The 26,777-nt window shown below is 37.8% G+C and overlaps 1 protein-coding gene across 25 annotated transcripts in view; it reads left to right on the forward strand.

Annotated features, from left to right (window-relative positions):
• The window catches only part of Ptprd (protein tyrosine phosphatase receptor type D), a 2,287,128-nt gene that overhangs the window by 2,093,468 nt on the left and 166,883 nt on the right, over positions 1-26,777 (forward strand). For all 25 annotated transcript variants that reach the window (XM_085839214.1, XM_085839210.1, XM_085839224.1 and 22 more), the window contains 3 exons: positions 372-953; positions 20,989-21,122; positions 25,186-25,330. In XM_085839214.1, coding sequence (XP_085695340.1) covers positions 372-953; positions 20,989-21,122; positions 25,186-25,330 — 861 coding nt within the window. The remainder of the gene's footprint in view (positions 1-371; positions 954-20,988; positions 21,123-25,185; positions 25,331-26,777) is intronic.

A 26,777-nucleotide genomic window follows, 5' to 3' on the forward strand; every position in this document is an offset into this window, starting at 1 on the left:
TGGAATCTGGATCACCTTTATGTATTTTACTTTTCTCTTGACTTACTAGGACATCAGATGTCAACCTGTGGGTCATGACCTCTTTGGGGTTCACATATCAAATATTTGCATTATGATTCATAACAATAGAGAAATTAAAGTTATGAAATAGCAACAAAATAATTTTATGATTGACAGAACCACAACATGAAGAAATGTGTTAAAGGACTGTAGCATTAAGAAGGTTGAGAACAGCTGTCTTAGGACATGTTACTTTGCTTCATTTGGTTAAATCTTCAATAGTTATATAATCTGGTCAAACTAACTATGCTGTATAGTGATTGATGTAATACCTAGAAAAGATAGTCATTGTCTCTTTTTCTGTCCCAAAGCCTTACCCAAACCTCCAGGAACTCCTGTAGTGACCGAGAGCACAGCTACAAGCATCACACTAACATGGGACTCTGGGAATCCTGAGCCTGTCTCTTACTACATCATTCAGCATAAGCCTAAAAATTCTGAAGAACCATATAAAGAAATTGATGGGATAGCCACCACACGCTACAGTGTTGCCGGATTAAGTCCCTACTCGGATTATGAATTTAGAGTTGTTGCTGTCAATAACATTGGACGAGGCCCAGCAAGTGAGCCTGTGTTAACTCAGACCTCAGAACAAGCACCATCCAGTGCCCCACGGGATGTTCAGGCACGCATGTTGAGCTCTACCACCATTCTGGTACAGTGGAAGGAACCTGAGGAGCCAAATGGACAGATCCAAGGGTATAGAGTTTATTATACAATGGACCCCACTCAGCATGTCAACAACTGGATGAAACACAATGTAGCTGATAGCCAAATCACTACTATTGGCAATTTAGTACCCCAAAAAACATACTCTGTCAAAGTCCTGGCTTTTACCTCAATTGGAGATGGTCCTCTTTCTAGCGATATACAAGTCATCACTCAGACAGGAGGTAAGTCTGATTCAAGACGGGAAATTTGGAGGTGTCTTGGAAGGAATAGCAAAGATAATATCACTCTAAGTCATTGAAATGTCTGCCTATACATTTTACTTAAGCTTTACTAACACCTATACATTTTCCATAGATTAAGCTTGCCTTAGTCTATGAAAATTTAGACAGCATACCACTTTTTTCTAAGAACCTATATAATGGTCACATTATTGCATACAATATCTATATGTATAAGCATAACATTGTTAATCCTGATTATGCATTAATACATTTTCTCTGGTTTCACTGATGCAATGCACTCATGACTTATTTTCCCGACTGGTGTGGCCTTTGTAAATCCTGTGATGTGGTGTTTTTATTCCCTGACTTTGTGACCCCAAATCTCAAACATATTTACAGCAAAGTTTACTTGATTTGACTTTACTGCTGTAATTCGGTTCTTTTGAGCTGGCTCACGGATTACTTTCCTTGCTATAGTGTATGGAAGATAACTATAAGTGTATTTTTCACCACAGTTATAGCAAATCTATATTTCTTCATTTGATGTTTACTGTTCTTCAGTATTTATTTGTTCAGTGTATTAGTATACAAGGAAATGCTGTAGATTAACTTAAGATTCTCATTGGAAAAAACCAGTGGTCTATGACTATTATTCTACTTTATCCTGACAGTTTTCTTAAAAGTGTCAACTGCTACAGATTTTTTTATTATATCCAGCAGCTCCATAACCATAAAAAATCAAGAAAATATAAGGAGTTTCTATTGCCCTTTGAGCTTTTCTCATGGTTTGACCATAATGTTGGCATGACATAATCACAATCTAATTCTTAAGGTACAGCTAAGCTTGGTGAATTGGGATAAGTTTCTTTTTCTGTCAGCTTTTTGTCACTGTGACAAAACACCAGAGTTAACATAAAGGAAGAAATAGTTCCTTTGAGCTCACAAGTTCTGAAATTCTAGCCTGTGGTCAGCTGGGTTTGACCACAACATGATCACAGCAAAGACAAAGGAATAAAGTCAGACTTGTAGACACAAGAGGGATAGGTTTCCAGTTTCCCTCCTTTCCAGGATCATCCCCTCCAAAACTGTCAGCTAAATTTGACCACTGAATGAGTAAGCTTTTATCTTCGTTCCTGTGGGAGTAGGTTTAAGTGGTACATACCTGTAACACCAGCACCTGAGGGGGCAGGGACCAGTAAAACTCTGAGATCAATGCCAGCCTGGTCTACATATGGTGTCCCGGAAAAGCAAGGCTCTACAGAGATCCCCTATGCTGAAAAATCGGAAAACAAAACAACAACCACAACCAACCAAAAAATTAATTTCCATGCTTTGTTTCTTTAAATTATATATATATATATCATGAGTATTGATTCTTATGATCTAAGTAGAGGATATGACTTTGGCAGCAGCTAAAGTGAGGGTTAAAAAAAAAAAAGAATCAGGTTTAGGGCTTGGGTCCTAAGGTTATAAAGCATAAGGGAAATCAAAGGACCCTGGAGACTTCTAGTTACCATCATCTTTAGCATGAGAAATTTTCTAATGTGAAAGTTATAGTGGTTTTGTATCAATGAGGTATTTAGTAGTTAAATAAGCCTAGAGAATATATAATTTATTCATATCATTATTTAAAATTATAAAATTTTTAAAAATTAAAATTAATTTCAATTCTAAACTATTTCAAGTGTTTTGAAAAAAAAGTTAAAGAACAAAAATTGTTCTTAAAAACATTGTTATTCTCAGTCACTCGATTTAAGTTTTGTCACTTTTTTTTTTTTTTTTTTTTTTTTTTTTTTTGGTTTTTCGAGGCAGGGTTTCTCTGTGTAGCCTTGGCTGTCCTGGAACTCACTTTGTAGACCAGGCTGGCCTCGAACTCAGAAATCCGCCTGCCTCTGCCTCCGGAGAGCTGGGATTAAAGGCGTGCGCCACCACGCCCGGCTCTCGATTTAAGTTTTATAACCACAAATTTAAGGCTAACAAGTGAGAATGCTTTAATTTATTTTTAGGAGACAAAGGATTTAACTACCCAAGAAACAAGTTTTTTTCCTAAATCCAAATTCTGTCAAAATATGCAGATCCCTGAGACTCATGAATATCTTTATATTCAGAATATTGAATTACAGAAACTTATCCTATCCCAACTTAGTGAAAAAATGTAAAAGTGATATTTAAGCAGTGTATATTTGATTTCTTTTTCTTTCTTTCTTTTCTTTTTTTTTTATTACCAGAAGACACTATGGTCTAGCGTGAGAGGACATTTGAGTTATTTTAATCCAATAAATTTGCTTTTGGAAGGTCTTGTTTAATTCAGTAGCAAAATTTAGAAAATGTACTCTCAAATGGATGAGGGTGTCTTCTGTAGCTCTGAGTCGCTCTCCATCTCTTTCTGACTAATGGATTTTTACATGCAGACATTTCCAGCAACCTTCCATAGTTGTAGCTTGAATACTCTTAGAGATGGAAAAAGGCTGAGTAGCAATGCCTGCCAAGGTCAGTAGTCCAGTATACCTCTCTAAATAGCACAGTGATTGGCTGTGGCCTCTAATCTTCATTAACAATGGCCTAGGATGTTAGTTGCAGCTGTCAAATGCCAGGTTACCAGTTCTGGTGAAGTAAGTTAATTCTGAGCCTTCTCATTTCCTTTCTGATAAATCCTAGAATCATGGACACACAATGCTACCATCAAATATTCCTTTTGGATAGTTATATAAAATCTAAGAAAAACATAATTTTCACTACAGTTTTTCTTTTGGTAAAGCAATAAAATCACATACCATTCAAAATAATTTAAGTATGTTATAATTACATAGAAAACAAAAATAGAATGGATACAGAAAATGTGGTACATTTACATAATGGAGTACTAGTCAGCTTTTAAAAACAATGGATTTATGAAATTCTTGGACAAATAGATGTATCTGGAGGATATCATCCTTAGTGAGGTAACCCAATCACAAAAGAAGTCATTAGATATGTACTCACTGATAAGTGGATATTAGCCCAGAAACTTAGAATACCCAAGATATAATTTGCAAAACATAAGAAAATCAAGAAGAGGGAAGACCAATGGGTGGATACTTCATTCCTCCTTCAAATAGGGAACAAAATACCCATGAAAGGAGTTACAGAGACAAAGTTTGGAGCTAAGATGAAAGGATGGACTATCCAGAGACTACCCCACCTGGGGACCCATCCCATAATCAGCCACCAAACCCAGGCACTATTGCATATGCCAGAAAGATTTTGCTGAAGGGACCCTGCTATAGCTGTCTCGTATGAGGCTATGCCAGTGCCTGGCAAATACAGAAGTAGATGCTCACAGTCATCTATAGGATGGAACACAGGGTCCAAAATGGAGAAGCTAGAGAAAGCACCCATGGAGCTGAAGGGGTCTGCAACCCTATAGGTGGAACAACAATGTGAACTAACCAGTAGCCCCAGAGCTCATGTCTCTAGCTGCTTATGTAGCCGAAGATGGCCTAGTTGGCCATCACTGGGAAGAGAGACCCCTTGGTATTGCAAACATTATATGCCCCAGTACAGGGCCAAGGGCCAATGCCAGGCCCAAGAAGTAGGAGTGGGTGGGTAGGGGAGCAGGGTGGAGGGAGGGTATAGGGAACTTTTGGGATAGCATTTGAAATGTATATAAAGAAAATATCTAATAAATAGAAAAAGAAAAGAAAATGTACACTTTGACATCTGTGATGGATTTTATTTTATTGCCATGAATCCCCTAACACCAGCTTTCCTCATTTTATGGAAGCCAGATACAAAAGTGAATAGATAAGCAAAAAGAAAAGTCTAGAACAAAGTGATTTTAAAAATAAGTCATCATTTTGCATTTTGTCTAAGATAACTGACATCCTGATGAATAAAGATTGGATATTTATGTAGTATATTCCTAGTGGTGGAGAAAATCAAATTATGATCCTATTCTATGATCAGTCAAAAGAGTACTTCCTCTTGCCTGTAACTATTAGTAGAGCTGTTGATAATATTTAGATGTAAAGATTAATCTTTTATTAAGACTATTGTTTTCTAAAAATATGGGTCACTTCCCATCATTTTCCATAGCTCGATTTTCTTGTGTAATCATCACTTATAATTAGTTTAACTTGAAGATATGGAGATGTTGGCAAGACAAACATTTATAGAGTCACACACCTTCTATTTCACCTACAACATCCAGGAAAAAAAGAATGTACTCCAAAGTTTTCTGGAATTGGTTGTTGTAATCATATAGGATGACTATATTTGGGTGAAGGAACACAGAGCTGATAAAGAAGTCTTAGGAACTATATTTTTAAGGCATTAACATAAGTGTTGCTTTAAATTCATGCTTTCTGGCATGGTAAACCTTAAATTTTGAGTTGAGTCATTTCTGAGCTTTCTTTAGGACGAATTTCTTATCTCATTTGGAATAATAATCTTTGGACAAGTCTGCAGATTCCTTTAAGAGTCTTTGCTGTAGATCGGCTTTAAATTCACAGTGCCTCTGAGGACCACCTAATGCCTCATCTCCTGAATACTGGGATTAGAGATGTATACTACCATCACTAATCTACATTAGTGATGTAGATAACCTTTCCATCTTACTTTTAGAATCTTAATAATTCGATCACAAACTTTTAATATTAGAAAATTGTTATAAATGACAACATTGAGAAATATTCTTATATAAGTTTCTAGAACTTTCTAAACCATTTCATTACTTTCTATCTTCAGGCTAATATAAGCAAACTAGATGAAGCCTGTAATCTAATACTCAAAAAGCTAAGTCAATTGTCAAGCTTTCTGTGAATGAGTTTAACAGTGAAGAAAGGAACAATGGATATAAATACAACTATAATAAAATTAAACTTTTTGTACTTACATTTACTGACAGTTGACAATATGTTGTGACACTCTCAGATCAGAAACTTTGCTGTGAATTGTGTTAGGGTTTACTATCAGATTCTGACTCTTGCTTTCATTGTCATTTGCTAATGTGCTATATATATGTTTTTAAATGTGTGCCTCTTAAACTTCCAGTTACCTTAGCAAAAACAAGGCTTCTCTTGGCTTTGGTTATGTTCATACTTCGAATACAGTGAGATGAAATTGTAAATTAGCAGTCTAGTATAGAATCTTCAGAGACAGTCACTAAATTTTACATAAAAGTGATCTTTTCTAGTGCATTAGCAATTCAGATGACATGAAGAATTTTTCTCATTCCTTAGCTCTTCATTTACTTCTATTACAATATAATAATTGTAGTAATAAGCAAGTACTTGATATTCATCAGTTCATTTTTATTCTATCTTAGAATTAATAATTCTTATTATTTCTTTGTCGACATTAAATTGTCAAGTAGAATACAACCAACCAAACATAAGAATTATTTAAATATAGTTTTATTTCTTTATAGTTCATCTATTATTTATTTACCTGTGTACACTGTGCAATTTTTATGTATGAGGGTGTGCAGTGAATTACTGTGATGTGTGCACATATATATGTGCAGGAGCAAATACCACTGCATTCATGTAGAGATCAGTGGGTAACAGGTTTCAAGCTTTTACTCTCTACCTTATTGCCCTGAGAAAAGGTCTCTCGATTCACCTGGAGCTAAGCTGGTGGCCAGCAAGCCCAATGGTGATCCTGTTTCTGCCACTGACAGTGCTGAGATTAGAAGCATGCATGGACATAACCATAATTTTGCATACATATTGGGATTGTGAACTCTGGTCCTTGTGTTTCCACAGATAATGCTCCTACCTAAATTGCCATTCCCCAAGGCCTAAGTATAATTTAAAAGAAGTACATGTCTGTTTCTCCTTTTCTCAGCAAATTCTCAATTTGGATTGTGATAGTGTTGGCATATTTCCTTTTTTGATGTATAATGATTACATTTAAAGTTCTAGATGTGCATTTTATTTTCTCATCAGTTTCAGTAATGTGAGAATTGTTTCCTATCCTTGATGTCAGCTAATTGGTGCAGAAACTGTTACAACACAGAAAAGCTCCTAAGTGACATGACAATATGTTTACAAATAAAATCTAGTACATGAAGATAAAAGAATGTCAATAATGACGTCTACCATGTAAAACATGAGAGGAAAACAATGAATACATATGTATGCAAAAGTATGTCTATGAATTTATATGTGTAATATATGTAAGTGTGTGTATAACAATAAAACAGGAATATGGGTGTTGTGATGGTTTGTGTATGCTTGGCCCAGGGAGTGACACTATTGTTGGAGTAGATGTGTCACTGTGGGAGTGGGCTTTAAGAACCTTTTCCTAGTTGCGTGGAAGCCAGTATTCTGCTAGCAGTCTTTAGATGAAGATGTAGAACTCTCAGCTCCTCCAATTCCATGTCTGCCTAGATGATGCCATGCTCCTGCCTTGATGATAATGAACTGAATGAATGAATGAACCTGTAAGCCAGCCCCAATTAAATGTTGCCCTTATGAGAGTCATCTTGGTCATGGTGTCTGTTCACAGCACTAAAACCCTAACTAAAACAGAAGCTGGTACCAGGGACTGGGATATTGTTGTGATAGGCCTGACCATGTTTTTGTTTGGAAGAATGTGGATCTGGGGACTTTGGGTTTGGAAAGCATTAGAATGCTTTAAGTGGGGCTTAATGGGCTATCATAGAAGGATTACAGAAGACTTTGTTGTTGTGAGTGATTTGAACTGTGCTGACCTGTCCCAAGAGGTTTCAGTGGAAAAGAATTTTAGCATGTAGTTTAGAGAGGGTTTTTATAGTATTTTGGTGAAGAATGTGGCTGATTTTTGTCATTGTCCAAAGAGTCTGCCTGAGGCTAAGGTGAAGAGATTTAGATTAATAGCTTTGAAAAAGGAAGACTCAAAACAACCTGGTGTAAATTCTATTGTGTGGTTACAAAGTTCACTCTTATGAACAGCATTTTAATAAAAAGAAGCAAGTTGAGAAAGGAAAAAAAATACAAAATATGTGGTTCGAGGGTTCATTTAAAGGGGCACCAGGAAGTAGAATGGAGCTGAATCCTATGCTCAAGGATATTAAATTGAATTAAGGGAATAGTGACCTTGGGACAAAATTCCACCCAGCTAAATTTAGATCCAGGCATGGTAGTATAAGCTTTTAATCCCAGGAGGCAAAGACAAGCAGATCTTTGAGTTCCAGGCTAGCCTACAACAGAGCACATTCTAGGTGCAGAAAAACTTAAATCCAGGCTGTATGGACCCCACCTTTAATCCCAATGCTTAGGAGATAGGCCTGCAGAGCTCTTGAGTTTAAAGTCAGTCTACAAAACAAGTTCCAGAACAGCCAAGCTTAGGCAGAGGAGGAGTTGGAAAACAAAAAGCTGGATATAATATAATAGACCAGCAGGTCCGTGTTACAACCCCAGCAAGCAGCAGAACTCTCAGGCTCAGGCTTTAGAGTCCAGAATAGAAGGGACTACTGGGACAATTGATGCTGTCTAGCTGGAGCTAAGAAATTAGGGGCGAAGAAGAGACCAGGATCACTGAAGTCAAGTCTTCTGGGAAGTGTTTTCTGACAACACAAAGAAGCTGTATTCCAGAGATAGCCAAGGTTGTACTTCTTGCAGCAGCTGTACTTTGTAATGTGTAAGAATCACCTGGGCCATACTGGTTTTGAAGGCATGAAGAGGTAATGAAGAACAACTGAGGCTTGGCACTGTGAGAGGGTATTGGTGAAGGTGCAGCCTCAGTTGCAGTTGATGGCCCAGGACTGAAGGGGTCATGCAAAGGAGTTCAGGTTTGGCACCATGAAGAGAACCTATGAGAGGCTATTGGTGAAGCCTAGTTGCAGGGGAAGACCCCAGTGTATTGAAGATGCCAGTACCATCAGATGATCACCAAGAACAGCAGCAGCAGTGAAGTGGATCATCCAGACCTTAAATTGCTACAGAAGGCGGATCTGGAACAGTGATTCAAGTTCTTTGGAGAAGTCCAGAAGATCATGCGTGGATCCCAGACATTGAAACATGAAGCTGTAACATTGAAGTTGCCTTGGAGACCCTGAGATGTTCGAGATGTCAGAGCAATTGGCTAGGAAAGCGTCTAACAGGGAGTGGAGCCAGCCCAAGAGAAAGGAATTTGTTGCAGTCAACAAAGATGAAAAAGTAGTTGGAAATCTTAAGACCACCTTATAATCAGACATGGAGATGCAGAGTTTGGAGTTTGCCCAGTTGGTTTTCTGTCTTGCTTTGGGGATTATAGTCAAGTGATTAGGTGAATCTCAGAAGAGATTTTGAACTTTTAACATTGTTGAGACTGCTATAGACTATGGGGACCTTTGAAGTTGGACTAAATATATTTTGTGTTATGCTATGGTATGGCCCCATAGACTCATATATTTGAACAAGTCTATGGGAGACAGGGAGTGAAACGTGATGATTTGTATATGCTTGACCCAGGGAGTGGCACTACTAGGAGGTGTGGCCTTGTTGGAGTAGGTGTGTCGCTATGAGTGTGGACTTGAAGAGCCTCATCCTAGCTGCCTGGAATTCTGCTAGCATCCTTCAGATGAAGATGTAGATCCCTCAGCAACTCCTGCATCATGCCTGCCTCGATGCTGCTTTGTTCCTGCCTTGATGATAATGGACTGAACCTCTGAAGATATAAGTCAGACCCAATTAAATGTTGTGTTTTATAAGAGTTGCATTAGGGCATAGTTTCTGTCCACAGCAGTAAAACTCCAAGACAGTTGTAAAACACGTCTACTGACACAAAATTGTATATGCAATATCAGTTGATAGGCTATAAAATCTTTATTTCTGGGAAGTTTGAAGAAAGCAAATATGTTAATATTGAGTCTCCTTAAAATATTTCTGAGAATCTATTTTAAAAGATTTATTTATTGATTGATGTATTTATTTATTGTGAGTACACTGTCTTCAGATACACGAGAAGAGGGCATTGGATCCCATTACAGATGGTTGTGAGTCACCATGTTTGCTGGGAATTGAACTCAGAACCTCTGGAAGAGTAGTCAGTACTCTTAACGGCTAAGACATCTCTCCAGACCCCAGCCTGTATATTTTTATAATGAACATAAAGACTTAAAATATTTATGAACTTAAAGATACATTTACTTATTTCTCAGCAGTTTTTGTTTTTCCTATGAATCTTCAACTCATGTTGGTTGTTTCTAATTTAAAAACTGAACCCACAGATAAGGTACCCTTAGTTTTTCCCTCTACTTCCACGGAAGTTTGATTCTTCGCATCCATATGTGATCGATAATTACAGAATGAAATGGTAACATATGGCTCTAATGTATATACTGAGCTTAACTTCTTGAATCACTTTTGCATTGTGTATTATGTTTGTGAATTCAACATTTTTCAATCATTGATATTTGAAAGGTTTTTTAATGTAGAAAATACATTTGCAATATCTTTTGAACAAATTTTGAACAAGGAAAAAAAAAGAAAGAAATACATGTATATTCAGCCTTTTCTGGGCACTAATTCTCAAGGTATCAATCTGCTGGTGCTTAGCTAGACCTGGTGTCTCTCTTCAGGTAGATGTATGCTTTTCTGCTGGTCTAAAACCCCCATAGAGTATTCGTAATCATCTAAGTATTCACCTCTTATATAGGCACTTAGATCTCTGCTGCAAAATTTCAAAATGAATCTGTAAATGAAATCATTCCATTTCAAAATGAATCTGTAAATGAAAAGGTTGAAAACCTTCTTGCCTATTATATGACAAGACTTTCCATTAAGTCATCTAGCCAACCCTTGCATTGTCCAAAGGCTACAAAAGAAGAGGAAGCTGTCCCCTCTGGGATGTTGATGTTACTATTCAATTTATTATTTAGCAGTAAGGGCTTTTTACAGAACCAAACAGAATTAGATCAGTTGAAGATGTGTCACTAGACAAGAATGGAACTTTGAGATCAAATGGGAATACAGGAAAGATAAATTAAAAGCAAAAGCCAAACAGTGTAAGTAAGCAAAAGTTAATTAGGTTTCTAAGATGGTTTCAGTCAGTGTCAACTTACTAGCCTTAGGCTGGGAACAAATCCTTACTCTAGTGACTTGTTCTGAGCCCCGTTGGAATTGTCTCAGATTCTACTTCTTGGAATCTGAACTGGGTTCCAGTTTTGCCTTGAGTTACATGTTAACACAGGCTTCTTTATTCTACAGATTGGTGGAAAATAGGGAAAGAACTAAACAATACAAATATAGAATTAGTGACTACCACATATTCATGTGTGTGCATGTCACAGTAAGAAACCCTTTTATCATCTGGATAGTGGAACCAAGTGACAAGTACCTCACCCACCTCATGGCCCTTTGCAATCACTGTAGTGTGTGCTAGTCTTTTGACTTTTACCTGTCAGATAATGTATTTGCCATTTGCCAATCACCATATGCTTTTATTTCCTTCTGAGCCCCTTGCTTTGCCCCTTGATCTCTTCTGTCCCTTTGTCTTTATCTCTCTGAATGATTATGTGAGGTCACTTACTGGGCAGGTGCTGGGAAAGAATGATAACCTGTTCAGAAAGCAGATCCTAGAGGGATCAAATTAATGAGAATCACATGGTACAGGCTTTGGGGTAGGGGGATGAGAGGAGACAGGCAGACAAGGACTATTTGTGGCCCTGGGCGTTAGTGCCAGCATGAGTGAGCCACGTTTTCATAGCATGCACAATCACAGAGGCTGGTGTCTCTGGCTCCTAGAATCCCTTTGAATCCCTTTAAGAAAAAGAGTAAGGTTTTCTTATTCTGTAATTATGTTGCTGAAAGATACATGTAAAAGAAAAACAATACATTCTGTACCTACAAAGACTTCTTTTCCTGTGAAAATTATATCTAAAGCATTATTTCTAGATTTTTTAATCATATATCATCTATAAATCATGTCATTTCATTTTTGCTTCAGAATATGTATTCTCAAGTAACCAGAAAAAATATTTAGAAAGTTCCTTTCTGCCTCCTGTGGCCTGTGTTATTCTTGTTATATTACTGTGGTTGTCCTTGGTTTTTATAAAATACACTTCATTTCTCATGTGAATCTGGTGAAAATATAGAAAGACTCAATTACAACATACAGAAACATTCTCTGATATCAGGGAGAGTGGCTCAATTAATGAGCAGTTAACAAGACCAGCCTGGACACCAACAATCAGAGAAGATGATGGCAAAAGCAGCCTGCTAGATGTGCAAGTGAGGCCTGGTGAGCCTCAGTCTTAGGTGTCATTCCTCAAGCATAGATAACATGGTTAGGTTTAACATTATTATGTAAAGTATTTTAACCTGGATAAAGTTTTTATTATTTATGGTATCTCATGTGTAACTATTTCGAATAATCAGTAAAGTATACTGAATGACTGCCATGAGAATCAGAGTTAACTTCTGTTACAATAATTTCATGACGACTACATCTTGTAATCTTACTAATTTGCTGTAGTTTAGGAGTAAACTACTAGAGATGATAACTATGCTTGCATTCAGTCTAATCATTAGACTCTAATGCTTTAAAATTTAATAACTCTTTCTTTGTTGTTATGTGTTGGTCTCTGTGTGTATGCTTGTACACATCTGTGTGTGGTCCAAAATATGTAAATGAAACTTGATCAATTTCTATGTTACATCTATGTATAGAATTTCAGGGTTGACAATTTGGTATTATAAAATCAATTGGTATTAATCTAATTAATTAAACTAAATCTAATGCTTTAATTAGTTACCCACACCTATTTATATTTAATAGAGCTTTCTTTTACTTTTTTTCCTAACTCTTTTCTAAGATCTAAGTATTTAAGATAAAATGTTGAGGGTTTGTTATTGCCTAGACAATCTATTAAGAGTCAAGGTAGAATTTTATAAGCATAATTAATGTCTTAGTTAGGGTTTTATGAGAAGAGACACCATGGCCACAGCAACTCCTATAAAAGAAAGCATTTAATTAAGTCTGGCTTGCAGCTAAGAGGTTTTGTCAATTGTCACCATGGTGGAATGCAGTCAGACATGGTACTGGCAAAGGAGCTTGAGAGTGCTACACCCAGTTAGGCAGGCATCAGGAAGAGAGAGCCACTGGGCCTGGCATATGGTTCCCAAACCAAAAGGCCATGTGTTCTAATCCTTTAAAATATGCCATTTCCTGTGAGCCTTGGGAGGCATTTTCCTTCAAACCAATACAATTGGAAATTATACTGAATGTTACATGAAGTCATAGAGACTTTTTTGACTCAAATGTAATATTCACAACTTCTATGTAATAGGCACTTCTTAATTTTAGGACCTCTTAAGCATATTTTAAAAATATTTCTTTTTATAGCTTTTGAGATTATAATGCAATTGCAATATTTACCACTTCCCTCTCCTACATGTAAACTCTCCACAGACTTCCCAATTGTTTTCTTTCAAATTCAAAGTGTCTCATTTTTTGTTGTTATGTGTTGTTCCGTGTGTGTTCTTAAATGTATAAACGAAACCTAATTAATCTGTATAATGCTACATTTATGTATATTATTTCAGGGTTGACCATTTTGTATTAGATAATCAATTGGTATGCTCTTCCCTAGAGAAGGCCATTTTCCTGCTTACAGCATTCCTTCCTTAGTTGCTTTTAATTCATTGTACAGAACTGAGGCCTCCTGAGCTTTGCCACTTTCACATTAGTATGTTTATTGGTATCATCCCTGTTCAGGTCATATTTAGGCAGCTACATTGGTAAGACATGGAAGTAACTTCTGACATTTCTAGGAAACAAAATTCCCATATCAAACTGTTTCTTAAGTTTTCTGGCTCAGAAACTGGTCTGCGCAGGTGAAAGTGTGGACTCCAGAAGCTAACAGCTTCTGGGGCAGACCCCGTTTCGGGCTCCAGACATCTGGGCACCTACCCTACCAGAAGAGTGGTATCCGCCCAGCCTGGGAGGACTTTGCCGGAGCACCTGGAGGAGCCATCTTGGTTCCCGGATCCCTCAGAGACTGGTCTGCTCAGGTGAGAGTGTGGACTGCAGAGGCTGACAGCTTCTGGGACAGGAGGAGGCCACGCGGCTTCTGGGGCAGGCCCCATTTCAGGCTCCAAACATCCGGGCACCTTCCCTACCAGAGGAGAGGTATCGGCCCAGTCTGGGAGGTATTTGCTGGAGCACCTGGGGGATCCCTCTCTGGTCTCTCAGAGACTAGACTGTGTAGGTGAGAGTGCCTACTACAGAAGCTGCACAGCTTCTGGGACAGGCAGAAGGTGCACAGCTTCTGGGACAGGCCCTATTTTGGGCCTATATCTTATGCCAGGAGGCAGGTCCAAAGGCCAGATGTCTGTGCACCTTCCCTGCAAGTGGAGAGCTTGCCTGCAGAGAGGACTCTGACCACTGAAACTCAGGAGAGAGATAGTCTCCCAGGTCTGATGATAGAAGCTAACAGAATCACGGGACTAACAAGCTCTAACCAGATACAGCTATAACAACTAACTCCAGAGATTACCAGATGGCTAAAGGCAAACGTAAGAATCTTACTAAAAGAAACCAAGACAACTCACCATCATCAGAACCCAGCACTCCCACCTCAGCCAGTCCTGGATACCCCAAAACACCCGAAAAGCTAGACCTGGATTTAAAAGCATATCTCATGATAATGATAGAGGATATCAAGAAAGACTTTAATACCTCACTTAAAGAAATACAGGAGAACACTGCTAAAGAGTTACAAGTCCTTAAAGAAAAACAGGAAAACACAACCAAACAAGTAGAAGTCCTTAAAGAAAAACAGGAAAACACGACCAAACAGGTGATGGAATTGAACAAAACCATACAAGACCTAAAAAGGGAAGTAGAAACAATAAAGAAAACCCAAAATGAGACAATGCTGGAGATAGAAACCCTAGGAAAGAAATCTGGAACCATAGATGTGAGCATCAGCAACAGAATACAAGAGGTGGAAGAGAAAATCTCAGGTGCAGAAGATTCCATAGAGAACATGGGCACAACAATCAAAGAAAATTCAAAATGCAAAAGATTCTAAGTCAAAACATCCAGGAAATCCAGGACACAATGAGAAGACCAAACCTACAGATATTAGGAGTAGATGAGAATGAAGATTTTCAACTTAAAGGGCCAGCAAATATCTTCAACAAAATTATAGAAGAAAACTTCCCAAACCTAAAGAAAGAGATGCCCATGAACATACAAGAAGCCTAAAGAACTCCAAATAGACTGGACCAGAAAAAAGTTCCTCCCAACACATAATAATCAGAACAACAAATGCACTAAATAAAGATAGAATATTAAAAGCAGTAAGGGAAAAAGGTCAAGTAACATATAATGGCAGGCCTATTAGAATTACACCAGACTTTTCACCAGGGATTATGAAAGCCAGAAGATCCTGGACAGATGTTATAAAGACACTAAGAGAACACAAATGCCAGCCCAGGCTACTATACCCAGCCAAACTTTCAATTACCATAGATGGAGAAACCAAATTATTCCATGACAAAACCAAATTAATACAATATCTTTCCACAAATCAGACCCTTCAAAGGATAATAATAGAAAAAGAAAACAAAAAACAAAAAAACAATACAAGGATGGAAACTATGACCTAGAAAAAGCAAGAAAGTAATCCTTCAACAAACCTAAAAGAAGACCACTAAAAGAACAGAATGCCAACTCTAACAACAAAAATAATAGGAAGCAACAATTACTTTTCCTTAATATCTCTTAATATCAATGGATTCAATTCCCCAATAAAAAGACATAGACTAACAGACTGGCTACACAAACAGGACCCAACATTTTGCTGCTTACAGGAAGCCCATCTCCGGGAAAAAGACAGACACTACCGCAGAGTGAAAGGCTGGAAAACGATTTTCCAAGCAAATGGTCTGAAGAAACAAGCTGGAGTAGCCATTCGAATATCACTTAAAATCGACTTCCAACCCAAAGTTATCAAAAGAAAAAAGGAGGGGCACTTCATACTCATCAAAGGTAAAATCTTCCAAGAGGAATTCTCAATTCTGAATATCTACGCTCCAAATGTAAGGGCATCCACATTCATTAAAGAAACTTTAGTAAAGCTCAAAGCACACATTGCACCTCACACAATAATAGTGGGAGACTTCAACACACCACTTTCATCAATGGACAAATCATGGAAACAGAAACTAAACAGGGACACAGTGAAACTAACAGAAGTTATGAAACACACGGATTTAACAGATATCTAGAGAACATTTTATCCTAAAACAAAAGGATATACCTTCTTCTCAGCACCTCATGGTACTTTATCCAAAATTGACCATATAATTGGTCACAAAACAGGCCTCAACAGATACAAAAATATTGAAATTGTCCCATGCATCCTAACGGATCACCATGCATTAAGGCTGATCTTCAATAACAACATAAATAATATAAAGCCAACATTCACGTGGAAACTGAACAACACTCTTCTCAATGAGACCTTGGTCAAGGGAGGAATAAAGAAAGAAATTAAAGACTTTTTAGAGTTTAATGAAAATGAAGCCACAACATACCCAAACCTATGGGAAACAATGAAAGCATTTCTAAGAGGAAAATTCAAAGCTCTGAGTGCCTCCAAAAAGAAACTGGATAGAGCACACAGGAGCAGCTTTACAATACACCTAAAAGCTCTAGAAAAAAGGAAGCAAATTCCCCCAAGAGAATTAGAGGGCAGGAAACAATCAAACTCAGGGGGCAAAATAAACCAAGTGGAAACAAGAAGAACTATTCAACCAATCTAGGAGCTGGTTCTTTGAGAAAATCAACAAGATAGATAAACCCTTAGCCAGACTCACTAGAGGGTACAGGGACAGCATCCTAAGTAACAAAATCAGAAATGAAAAGGGAGACAAAACAACAGATCCTGAAGAAATCCAAAACACCATCAGATCCTTCTACAAAAGGCTATACTGAAGAAAACTGGAGAACCTGGATGAAATGGACAAATTTCTAGACAGATAACAGTTACCAAAGTTAAATCAGGCTCAGGTTAATGATCTCAACAGTCCTATATCCCCTAAAGAAATAGAAGCAGTCATGAATAGTCTCCCAACCAAAAATAGCTCAGGACCAGATGGGTTTAGTGCAGAGTTCTATCAGACCTCCAAAGAAGATGTAATTCCAGTTCTTCACAAACTATTCCACAAAATAGAAACAGAAGGTACTCTACCCAATTCATTCTATGAAGCCACAATTACTCTGATACCTAAACCTCAGAAAGACCCAACAAAGATAGAGAACTTCAGACCAATTTCTGGTATGAATATCGATGCAACAATACTCAAACAAATTCTCGCTAACCAAATCCAAGAACACATCAAAACAATCATCCATCCTGACCAAGTAAGTTTCATTCCAGTGATGCAAGGATGTTTTAATATACAGAAATCCATCAATGTAATCCACTATATAAACAAACTCACAGACAAAAACCACATGATCATCTCATTCGATGTGGAGAAAGTATTTGACAAAATCCAACACCCATTCATGATAAAGGACTTGGAAAGATCAGGAATTCAAGGCCCATACCTAAACATGATGAAAGCAATCTACAGCAAACCAGTAGCCAACATCAATGTAAATGGTGAGAAGCTGGAAGGAATCTCACTAAAATCAGACAGGGCTGCCCACTTTCTCTCTACCTATTCAACATAGTACTTGAAGTCCTAGCCAGAGCAATTCGACGACAAAAGGAGATCAAGGGGATACAAATTGGAAAGGAAGATGTCAAAATATCACTTTTTGCAGATGATATGATAGTATATATAATGACCCTAAAAATTCCACCAGAGTACTCCTAAATCTGATAAACAGGTTCAATGAAGTAGTTGGATAGAAAATTAACGGAAACAAGTCAATGACCTTTCTCTACACAAAGGATAAACAGGCTGAGAGAGAAATTAGGGAAACCACATCCTTCATAATAGTCACAAATAATGTAAAATATCTTGGCGTGACTCTAACTAATGAAGTGAAAGATCTGTATGATAAGAACTTCAAGTCTCTGAAGAAAGAAATGAAAGAAGATCTCAGAAGATGGAAAGATCTCCCATGCTCATGGATTGGCAGGATTAATATAGTAAAAATGGCTATCTTGCCAAAAGCAATCTACAGATTCAATGCAATCCCCATCAAAATTCCAACTCTATTCTTCAACAAATTAGAAAGGGTAATTTGCAAATTCATCTGGAATAACAAAAAACCTAGGATAGCAAAAACTCTTCTCAAGGATGAAAGAACCTCTGGTGGAATCACCATGCCTGACCTAAAGCTGTACTACAGAACAATTTTGATAAAAACTGCATGGTACTGTTATAGCGACAGACAAGTAGACCAATAGAATAGAATTGAAGACCCAGAAATGAACCCACATATCTATGGCTACCTGATCTTTTACAAGGAAGCTAAAACCACTCAGTGGAAAAAGGACAGCATTTTCAACAAATGGTGCTGTCACAACTGGTGGATATCATGTAGAAGAATGTGAATTGATCCATTCCTATCTCCTTGTGCTCAGGTCAAATCTAAGTGGAACAAGGAACTCCACATAAAACCAGAGACAGTGAAACTTATAGTGGAGAAAGTGGGAGGAAATCTCAAAGATAGGGGCACAGGGGGGAAATTCCTGAATAGAACAGCAATGGCTTGTGCTGTAAGATTGAGAATAGACAAATGGAACCTCATAAAATTCCAAAGCTTCTGTAAGGCAAAAGACACCATCAATAAGACAAAAAAAGGCCACCAACAGATTGGAAAGGACCTTTATCTATCCTAAATCAGATAGGGGGACTAATATCCATTATATATAAAGAACTCAAGATAGTGTACCCCAGAAAATCAAATAACCCCATTAAAATGGGGCTCACAGCTAAACAAAGAATTCTCACCTGAGGAATACTGAATGGCTGAGAAGCACTTGAAAAAGTGTTCAGCATCCTTAATCATCAGGGAAATACAAAATACAAAGCAACCCCAAGATTCCACCTCATACCAGTTAGAATGGCCAAGTTCAAAAATTCAGGTGACAGCAGATGCTAGCAAGCATGTGGAGAAAGAGGAACAGTCCTCCATTGTTGTTGTGATTGCAACTTTTTACAACCACTCTTGGAAATCAGTCTGGCTGTTCCTTAGAAAATTGGGTATAGTACCACCGGAGGATGCCACAATCCCTCTCCTGGGCATATATCCAGAAGATGTTCCAACGGGTATGAAGGACACTTGCTCCAGTATGTTCATAGCAGCCTGATTTATAATAGCCAGAAGCTGGAAAGAACCCAGATGTTCCTTGACAGAGGAATGGATACAGAAAATGTGGTACATTTACACAATGGAGTACTACTCAGCTATTAAAAATAATGAATTTATGAAATTCCTAGGCTAATGGATGGACCTAGAGGGCATCATCCTGAGTGAGGTAACCCAATCATAAAAAAACTCACATGATATGTACTCACTGATTAGTGGATATTAGCCCAGAAACTTAGAATACTCAAGATACAAGATACAATTTGCAAAACACATGAAACTCAAGAAGAACGAAGACCAAAGTATGGGCACTTTGCCCTTTTAGAATTGGGAACAAAACATCTATGGAAGTAGTTCCAGAAAAAAAGTTTGGAGCTGAAACAAAAGGATCAACCATCTAAAGACTGCCATACTCGGGGATCCATCCCATAATCAGCCTCCAAACACTGACACCACTGCATACACCAGCAAGATTTTGCTGGAAGGACACTGATATAGCTGTCTCTTGTGAGGCTATGCAGAGGCCTGGCAAACACAGAAGTGGATGCTCACAGTCAGCTATTGGATGGATCACAGAGCCCCCAATGTAGGAGCTAGAGAAAGTACACAAGGAGCTAAAGGGGTCTGCAACCCTATAGGTGGAACAACAATATGAACTAACCAGTACTCCTGGAGCTCATGTCTCTAGCTGCATATGTATCCGAAGATGACCATCATTGGGAAGAGGGCCTCTTGGTCTTGTAAACTTTATATGCCTCAGTATGCAGGAATGCCAGGGCCAAGAAGTGGGAGTGGGTGGGTAGGGCAGTGGGGAGGCGGTGGTCTAGGCGACCTTTGGGATAGCATTTAAAATGTAAATGAAAAAAAATACAAAATAAAAATCAAAATAAAAAAAAGGAAATGTTAACAAAGAATTTGGCAGTTTAGATGTAGACCCTTAGTCTCTATATCATGTCATCAAAGAAGTTCAACAGATTGAATTGAAGATCAAGCCATTCAACTGATGTTTCTGTACAATACTCAAAATCATTTAGTTTCTATGCCCATGATACACTTTAAGATCATTCTGTACTGTGTAGCACACACCTTGTGCTATTAAACTTAGAACAGAAATGCACACTGAGCCGTGACTTTTTACTTATGTATAATCAATATTCCACAATCGAAATTATAAAATCTCAGAAGAGTAAGTCTGAACTAAGTCCCATTATATCTACCCAAATAAACATCTTTCTGCAAACTTAGAAAAAAAAAAAAACGTTTTCTGCTCCTTCTTCCACAATGATCCACAATCCTTAGGTGAAGGAGTTATGTTTTAGATTTATGAGTTGGGACTGTGCTCCACAACTCTGCAATTTGATCAATTCTGTGTTTCTGTAATTGTTTCCATCTGTTGCAAAGTGAAGTTTCCTTGATGAGGGGATAGAACTATACCTAATTGTGGGTGGAAAAATAAATATACAAAATGTAGTTAGGGATTATATGTATATTTTATATAAATTTTCTATTATAATATTATTTGAAATCCATATTTTTACTGTCTTTACAATTGAATTCTGAAATATAGACATAATGATCTTGTTACTTCTACTTCATATTGTATGCATATTAAACTACTCAAGGACTGAGACAGTATTCACCCCATGACTCTTATCCTTTTGAGAAGTATAAATGAGCTGTCTTCAAGGAGGCCCTTATATCTCAGATGATGTTAGATCCTTGTTCTTCATTAAGCGTAACACATACTTAACCAGAAGAATTTCTGAATACTGGTTATGATGTTGAGCTCAGTCCTTTGCCTCCGTGTTTTTAGTACCAGGGCAGCCACTAAACTTCAAAGCAGAACCTGAATCTGAAACAAGTATTTTGCTGTCTTGGACACCGCCACGATCAGATACCATTGCCAGCTATGAACTAGTCTACAGAGATGGGGATCAAGGAGAAGAGGTAAGAGTTATAAATCTTTCCTTTGTGGGAAAGATTTGCATGAAAAGAGGACCTTGACCAAAACAACCCAAATGGGTGTTTGGAGCATTTGAGGATGGGAGTCAAAAAAAAAAAAAAAAAAAAAAAAACCACTATTGTTCTAGATAACATGCTTTCATGCTTTTTGATTTAGTTTTCCCAGCTCCATACCATTCAAGCATCAGATCACAGCAAAACAAAGCATACATGACGTGGAGGGATACCATTAATTCTTTTCTGTAATTGCTCATAGTAGTTATTTAGGCCATTATACAATCATATGAATATTTGGAATTTGTATGCTTTTCTGAGATAGACTCCCTCTATTTAGCTGTAACTGTCCTGAAATTCACTATGTAAACCAGGGTGACCTTGAATTCACAGAGATCCGACTGCCTCTGCCTCCCAAATGCTGTGCTGGAATTAAAGGTATGTGCCACCATACCTGGGTGATGAATCCCTTTTAAAGTAAATTTTTTTTTAATTAAATAATGTGTTAGTTTGTAATCTGTTGCTTTGATAAAGGCCATGACCAAAGGCAATTTGGAGAAGAAAGGGTTTATTTGACTTAGATGTCCTAAATACAGCCTGTCACAGAGAAATGTCTGAGCTTTCTCATACATCCCCCAACTACCCACCAGGGGTATCATTCACACAATGTGATGGGCCCTCCCACACCAATCTTTAATCAAGAAAATGCCCCCATACACTTGCCTACAGGCCAATATGATGAAGGCATTTTCTTAATTATGGTTTCCTCTTCTTAGATGACCTTAGCTTATATCACTGAAAAAAAAAAAAAGAAAAAACCCTAAACAGCACAATTGACCCCTTGTCAACTTAACAGACCCTTCCTTTCGTTTTTATCCTTAAGAGTTCATATTAATGTTACAGAATAAATTATAGTATAACTGTAAAAGTCCCACAACACTAAAACACTTTAAAAGATCAATCTCTAAAATATCTAACATCTTAAAAATCCAATGTCCATTAACTCCAGGTTCTTGTAAAATAAAAAATAAATTGCACACTTTTTTCAAAAGAACCAGGGTACAGTTATAATTAAGACAAAGCAAACACAAAACCAAACAGTGTAAATGGCTTAGTGTCTGATGTCTTATACTTGCTCTTTTTTTCTGGGCTCTAAAGGCTTACTCAGCTTTATTTCTGTGCCTCTACCTCTGCCTCTGCCTCTGCCATCCACAGCATCTGCAACTTGTTTCAAAGACTCAGGTCAGTTCTGGGTTGCACCTGCCTCTATCTTTAGTGGCCTCAGCATCTCAATTGTCTTGGAATTTACACTGTAATAGATACTGCCCCCTAACTTAAGCTTTGCTTGGGACATCTTTAAGGAGTCTGACTTGTGTAAGCCTCAGCTGCTCTCCATGACCCCTCTAATTTTGCAGCTCTCATCACCAATAACACCTGAGAGAATATTAGACATTACCAATTACTACTTTAGCGGACAGCTTTGGACCACAAATGGACCACAGCTTCTGTGTTTTAACTGTGAATAAATAACTGCTAGAAGATGTCATCTCACAGAGGCTAGTCTCTTTTTAATTACAGCTGACTTTGCAGGCCCAGATAACCAGCATGGATTGTACCAGTACTTTAGTGATATTGGTCTCTTGTTAATTACAACTGCATCTTCAATATCATTGACCAGAAACCACAGAGTCTTGATCCAAAATATAACACAAACACCCTCAATAGATTCTTTAAAGGACTCTCAAACTTTCGTCTAAGACTTTGTAGGTCAATCCTATGTTTGCATTGATCTCACATTATCTTCTAAGTTGTTCCAGAACATCTCACTAAGCTCTGATCCCTCAATGGCTTTTTCAGACCAAATTTCTAAATTCTTCCACCCTGTTCCCAGATAAAACCCTAAAATGTGGTCAGATTCAGCCCAGCAATGCCCCACTCTTGGTACCAATTTCTGTAATAGTGAAGTATAGAGGTAAGGGTTTATTTGGGATAGGTATCCTGAGCACAGTCCATTACAGAGAAAAGTCAAGACTGACACAAAGGAATGTGAAGGCAAGAACTGACAAATCATGGAGGAATGTTTCTCATTGTCCTGCTCCCTATGCTTGCTCATCTTGTTTTCTCATACAGTCCAGGACTCAGAGCCAGGGTGTTGTTGTTTGAAATGTGCTGGGCCTCTTTCTTTCTTTCTTTCTTTCTTTCTTTCTTTCTTTCTTTCTTTCTTTCTTTCTTTCTTTCTTTCCTTCTTTCTTCCACATGAGTTAAGGTGTATGACAGTCATTTGAGACTACTGGGGCACTAGCTCTCCATGTACTACTGTGCATTACAATTGTTTTGGTGACAGAATCCTGTTTTCTTATTTGAGGAATCTGAAGTTTCTAAGCGCCCTTATATTTAATAGCCAGAGCACTCTCGAAATGTTTTCTACATATTTATATTTGAATTAACTTTGTTTGAATTCATTTGTGTGAATAGCAACACTAGTTGGTTAGAAAAAAGGCTTAAGATTGTTTATGCCTCTGTTCAATTATATATTTGTTTGTATCTGACATTGATTACTTATAGTCAGATATGCTTTTGCTAAAATGCAAAGGCAGATGTGAAACCTAGCTTTGATAAGTATCTTATTTTGAAAATCCCCAATAATGTTAACAGTTATATAACAGGTATTGAGAAGTTTATGAATAATTTTGTTACCTATAGGCTCTTTAGCCACAAAAACGTTCTCAACTATACTAAAGAAATTCATAGTAATGGTCTTAGTTCTTAGAAATGATTCAGCTTTCTTCAATAACACAAGTAATTTTAGGACCACCACCAATTTCAGATCTTTTTCACGTTTTTTTTTTGTCTGTTCTTTTTATTTTTTTATTATTAGATATTTTATTTATTTACATTTCAAATGTTACTCCTTTCCAGATCCCCCCCCCCAGAAACTGCCTATCCCATCCCCCCTTCTCCTGCTTCTATGAGGGTATACCCTCAGCCACCCACCTACTCCTGCCTCCCTGCCCTCACATTCCATTACACTGGGGCATCAAGCCTTCATAGACCAAGGGTCTTTTCTCCCATTGATGCCCAACAAGGCCATCCTCTACTACATATATGACTGGAGCCATGGGTCACTCAATGTGCACTCTTTGGTTGGTGGTTTAGACCCTGGAAGCTCTGGTAGTTGTTATTGTTGTTCTTCTTATGGGGTTGCAAACCCCTTCAGCTCTTTCAGTCCTTTCTCTAACACCTCCACTGAAGACTTCATGTTCAGTCCAGAGGTTGGCTTTGTGTTTTTTCTTTTTGCATGTTTGCTTGTTTTTAAAATTGATAGGCCTCAAACTCATTAAGTAACTGAAAATGATGTTAAACTCCTGATCCTCCTGCCTCCACTGCCCAGTGGTGGGATTGTAAGAATGGATCACCACATCTGTTTTTTGTTGTTATTTGTTTGTTTTGTTTTCTGTTTGTTTATGTTTGTTTCTGTAGCTTTTGCTTTTGTTTCTTTTTTTTTAACTTTGTTTTATGGTAGGAAACCCAAACCAGGGCCTTCTATACATTATGTATGCTGACATATGTCCCTAGTCCTTCACAACACTTTTATAGCATCTTGTGAAATGTTGCCCATTCTGGGTATATAATATTTGCCACCCACATTTGGATTGTAGAATCCTGGAAGAAAACATGGGTGTGTGATTGAATGGAATTTTGCAAGCTCAGCATCCTTCAAGCTTGGCCAATGTCCTTTACCTTTGTGGTCACAGCACCTTGTATATCTTCAGGTTGACATGCATCCTGGCTTTGTCCTCTCCTTGCCTCTTATTGTGTGCTGGTGGATAATTGTCAGCATTGGTATCTCTGTTTCAGTCATCTTTTATGGAAAAATACCTTTCAACTATGTCTTCCTCATGGTATAATTTCATAAATAGCCCTGAACATTGTTTCTTTTTGCTATATATTGATGGTATTGTGGTTTAGAGAGAAATCTAATGTTGCAGACAGTTATTATGCCATATGTGCACCAATTCACAAGAAAATGACTAAATCCTCTGTTTATTTGCAGCAGCGAATCACCATTGAGCCAGGTACATCTTATAGGCTTCAAGGGCTGAAACCAAACAGCCTGTACTACTTCCGTCTGTCTGCACGCTCTCCTCAAGGCCTGGGTGCTTCTACAGCTGAAATATCAGCTAGAACCATGCAATCAAGTAGGTGTCTCTCTCTGCTACCTTGTTGCCCATTTCTCTCTAGGAAATGCTTCTAACATTTGGTTTTTTTGGGGTTTTTTGGGGTTTTGTTTTTTGTTCTGTTTTGAACGAAAGAACAAACCTGGTAGTGTGCTGAGCCTTCAGTAACTATCTCTGTGGCATACACACACACACACACACACAACACACACACACACACACACACACATACATACACACACACACTTCTCTGGATACAGGACACAGATAGGACCTGTGTTGTTTTTAAACATGGTGCAAATAATAGACCCTCCATTCCACTTCCTAAATACAAAATTTTAGAGAAGCTAATTGCGTATCATAACTAGGAAATGGGTGCAGTAGTTAGTTCTGTCCTCATCCTTTAAATGATGTGGCTGCAGAGCTGGGCAGTGGTGGCACACACCTTTAATCCCAGCACTTGGCAGGAAGAGGCAGGTGGATTTCTGAATTCAAGGACAGCCTGGTCTGCAGAGTGAGTTCCAGGACAGACAGAGATACACAGAGAAACCCTGTTTGAAAAACAAAAATCAGGTTGAAATCACTGCAGAGAAATCAGGCCAGAGCACATCAGAGTATGGAGTGGCAAAAAGCGAAATGATTTCCTTTTAAAAACAAGTGATTAGCATGTATTTGTTCCTACTCAGGAGGAAGGCTCAGTGCATATGACTGGTTTCTTACTCCTGGAGAGTCCATGTAGACACAGAAAATCTCAGTTTAGATAAATCTGAGGATATTGGAATACTCATAGGCACATCTGCGCCCTGGATGCTATTTTGCTTCCTTAACTTCATTCTCTTTTGAGCTTGCATGCCTCAGCGTAGCCAAGTTTGTTATAATGGGGCTTCACAATGCCCAGAACATGTTGTTTTCTATAAATATTGTCTAAAACATTGTTTGTGATGGAAAGTGTGATGGTTTATAGTGCTGCCATTCGCTCTTTAATAAGTATTAACAATTAACCATCAACTCAATTTATCTCGAACAATTTTACAGCTACTGGGTGGGATTTTTGTGTGTAGTATTTTAACTGTATTTCCTGACATTGTGATGTATAGGGGTAATTTGATGGGAAATAATTGCTCAGAAGATGTCTGTCTTATGTTAGAATGGACAGTAAAAGTGTGTGTTTTAGCTATTATGTAAATCTGCTTTCGATGAATTACTGCATCCAAAAAAAAAAAAAAAGAGAAAGAAATGGAATGTAAACCATATAAATATATAAATAATATAAATCATGATTCTTGGGGGGGTTAACTAGGTATTTTTAATTGCTGTGTTATTGACCTTTTGTAAGGGATAGCTGATTAATACAAGTTTTACCAAATTTTGCTGGTGGGATCTAATTCTTTACTAGCAATGGTGTCACGAGAAGAGTTATAATAAAAAAGCTGAAAGCTGACAATAGGGTAAGTACAGTCAGAACCAA

The sequence above is a fragment of the Mus caroli genome, unplaced genomic scaffold, assembly GCF_978045245.1.
Source record: "Mus caroli unplaced genomic scaffold, Mus_caroli_1 scaffold_6, whole genome shotgun sequence".
In the NCBI taxonomy this organism is placed as follows: Eukaryota; Metazoa; Chordata; class Mammalia; order Rodentia; family Muridae; genus Mus; species Mus caroli.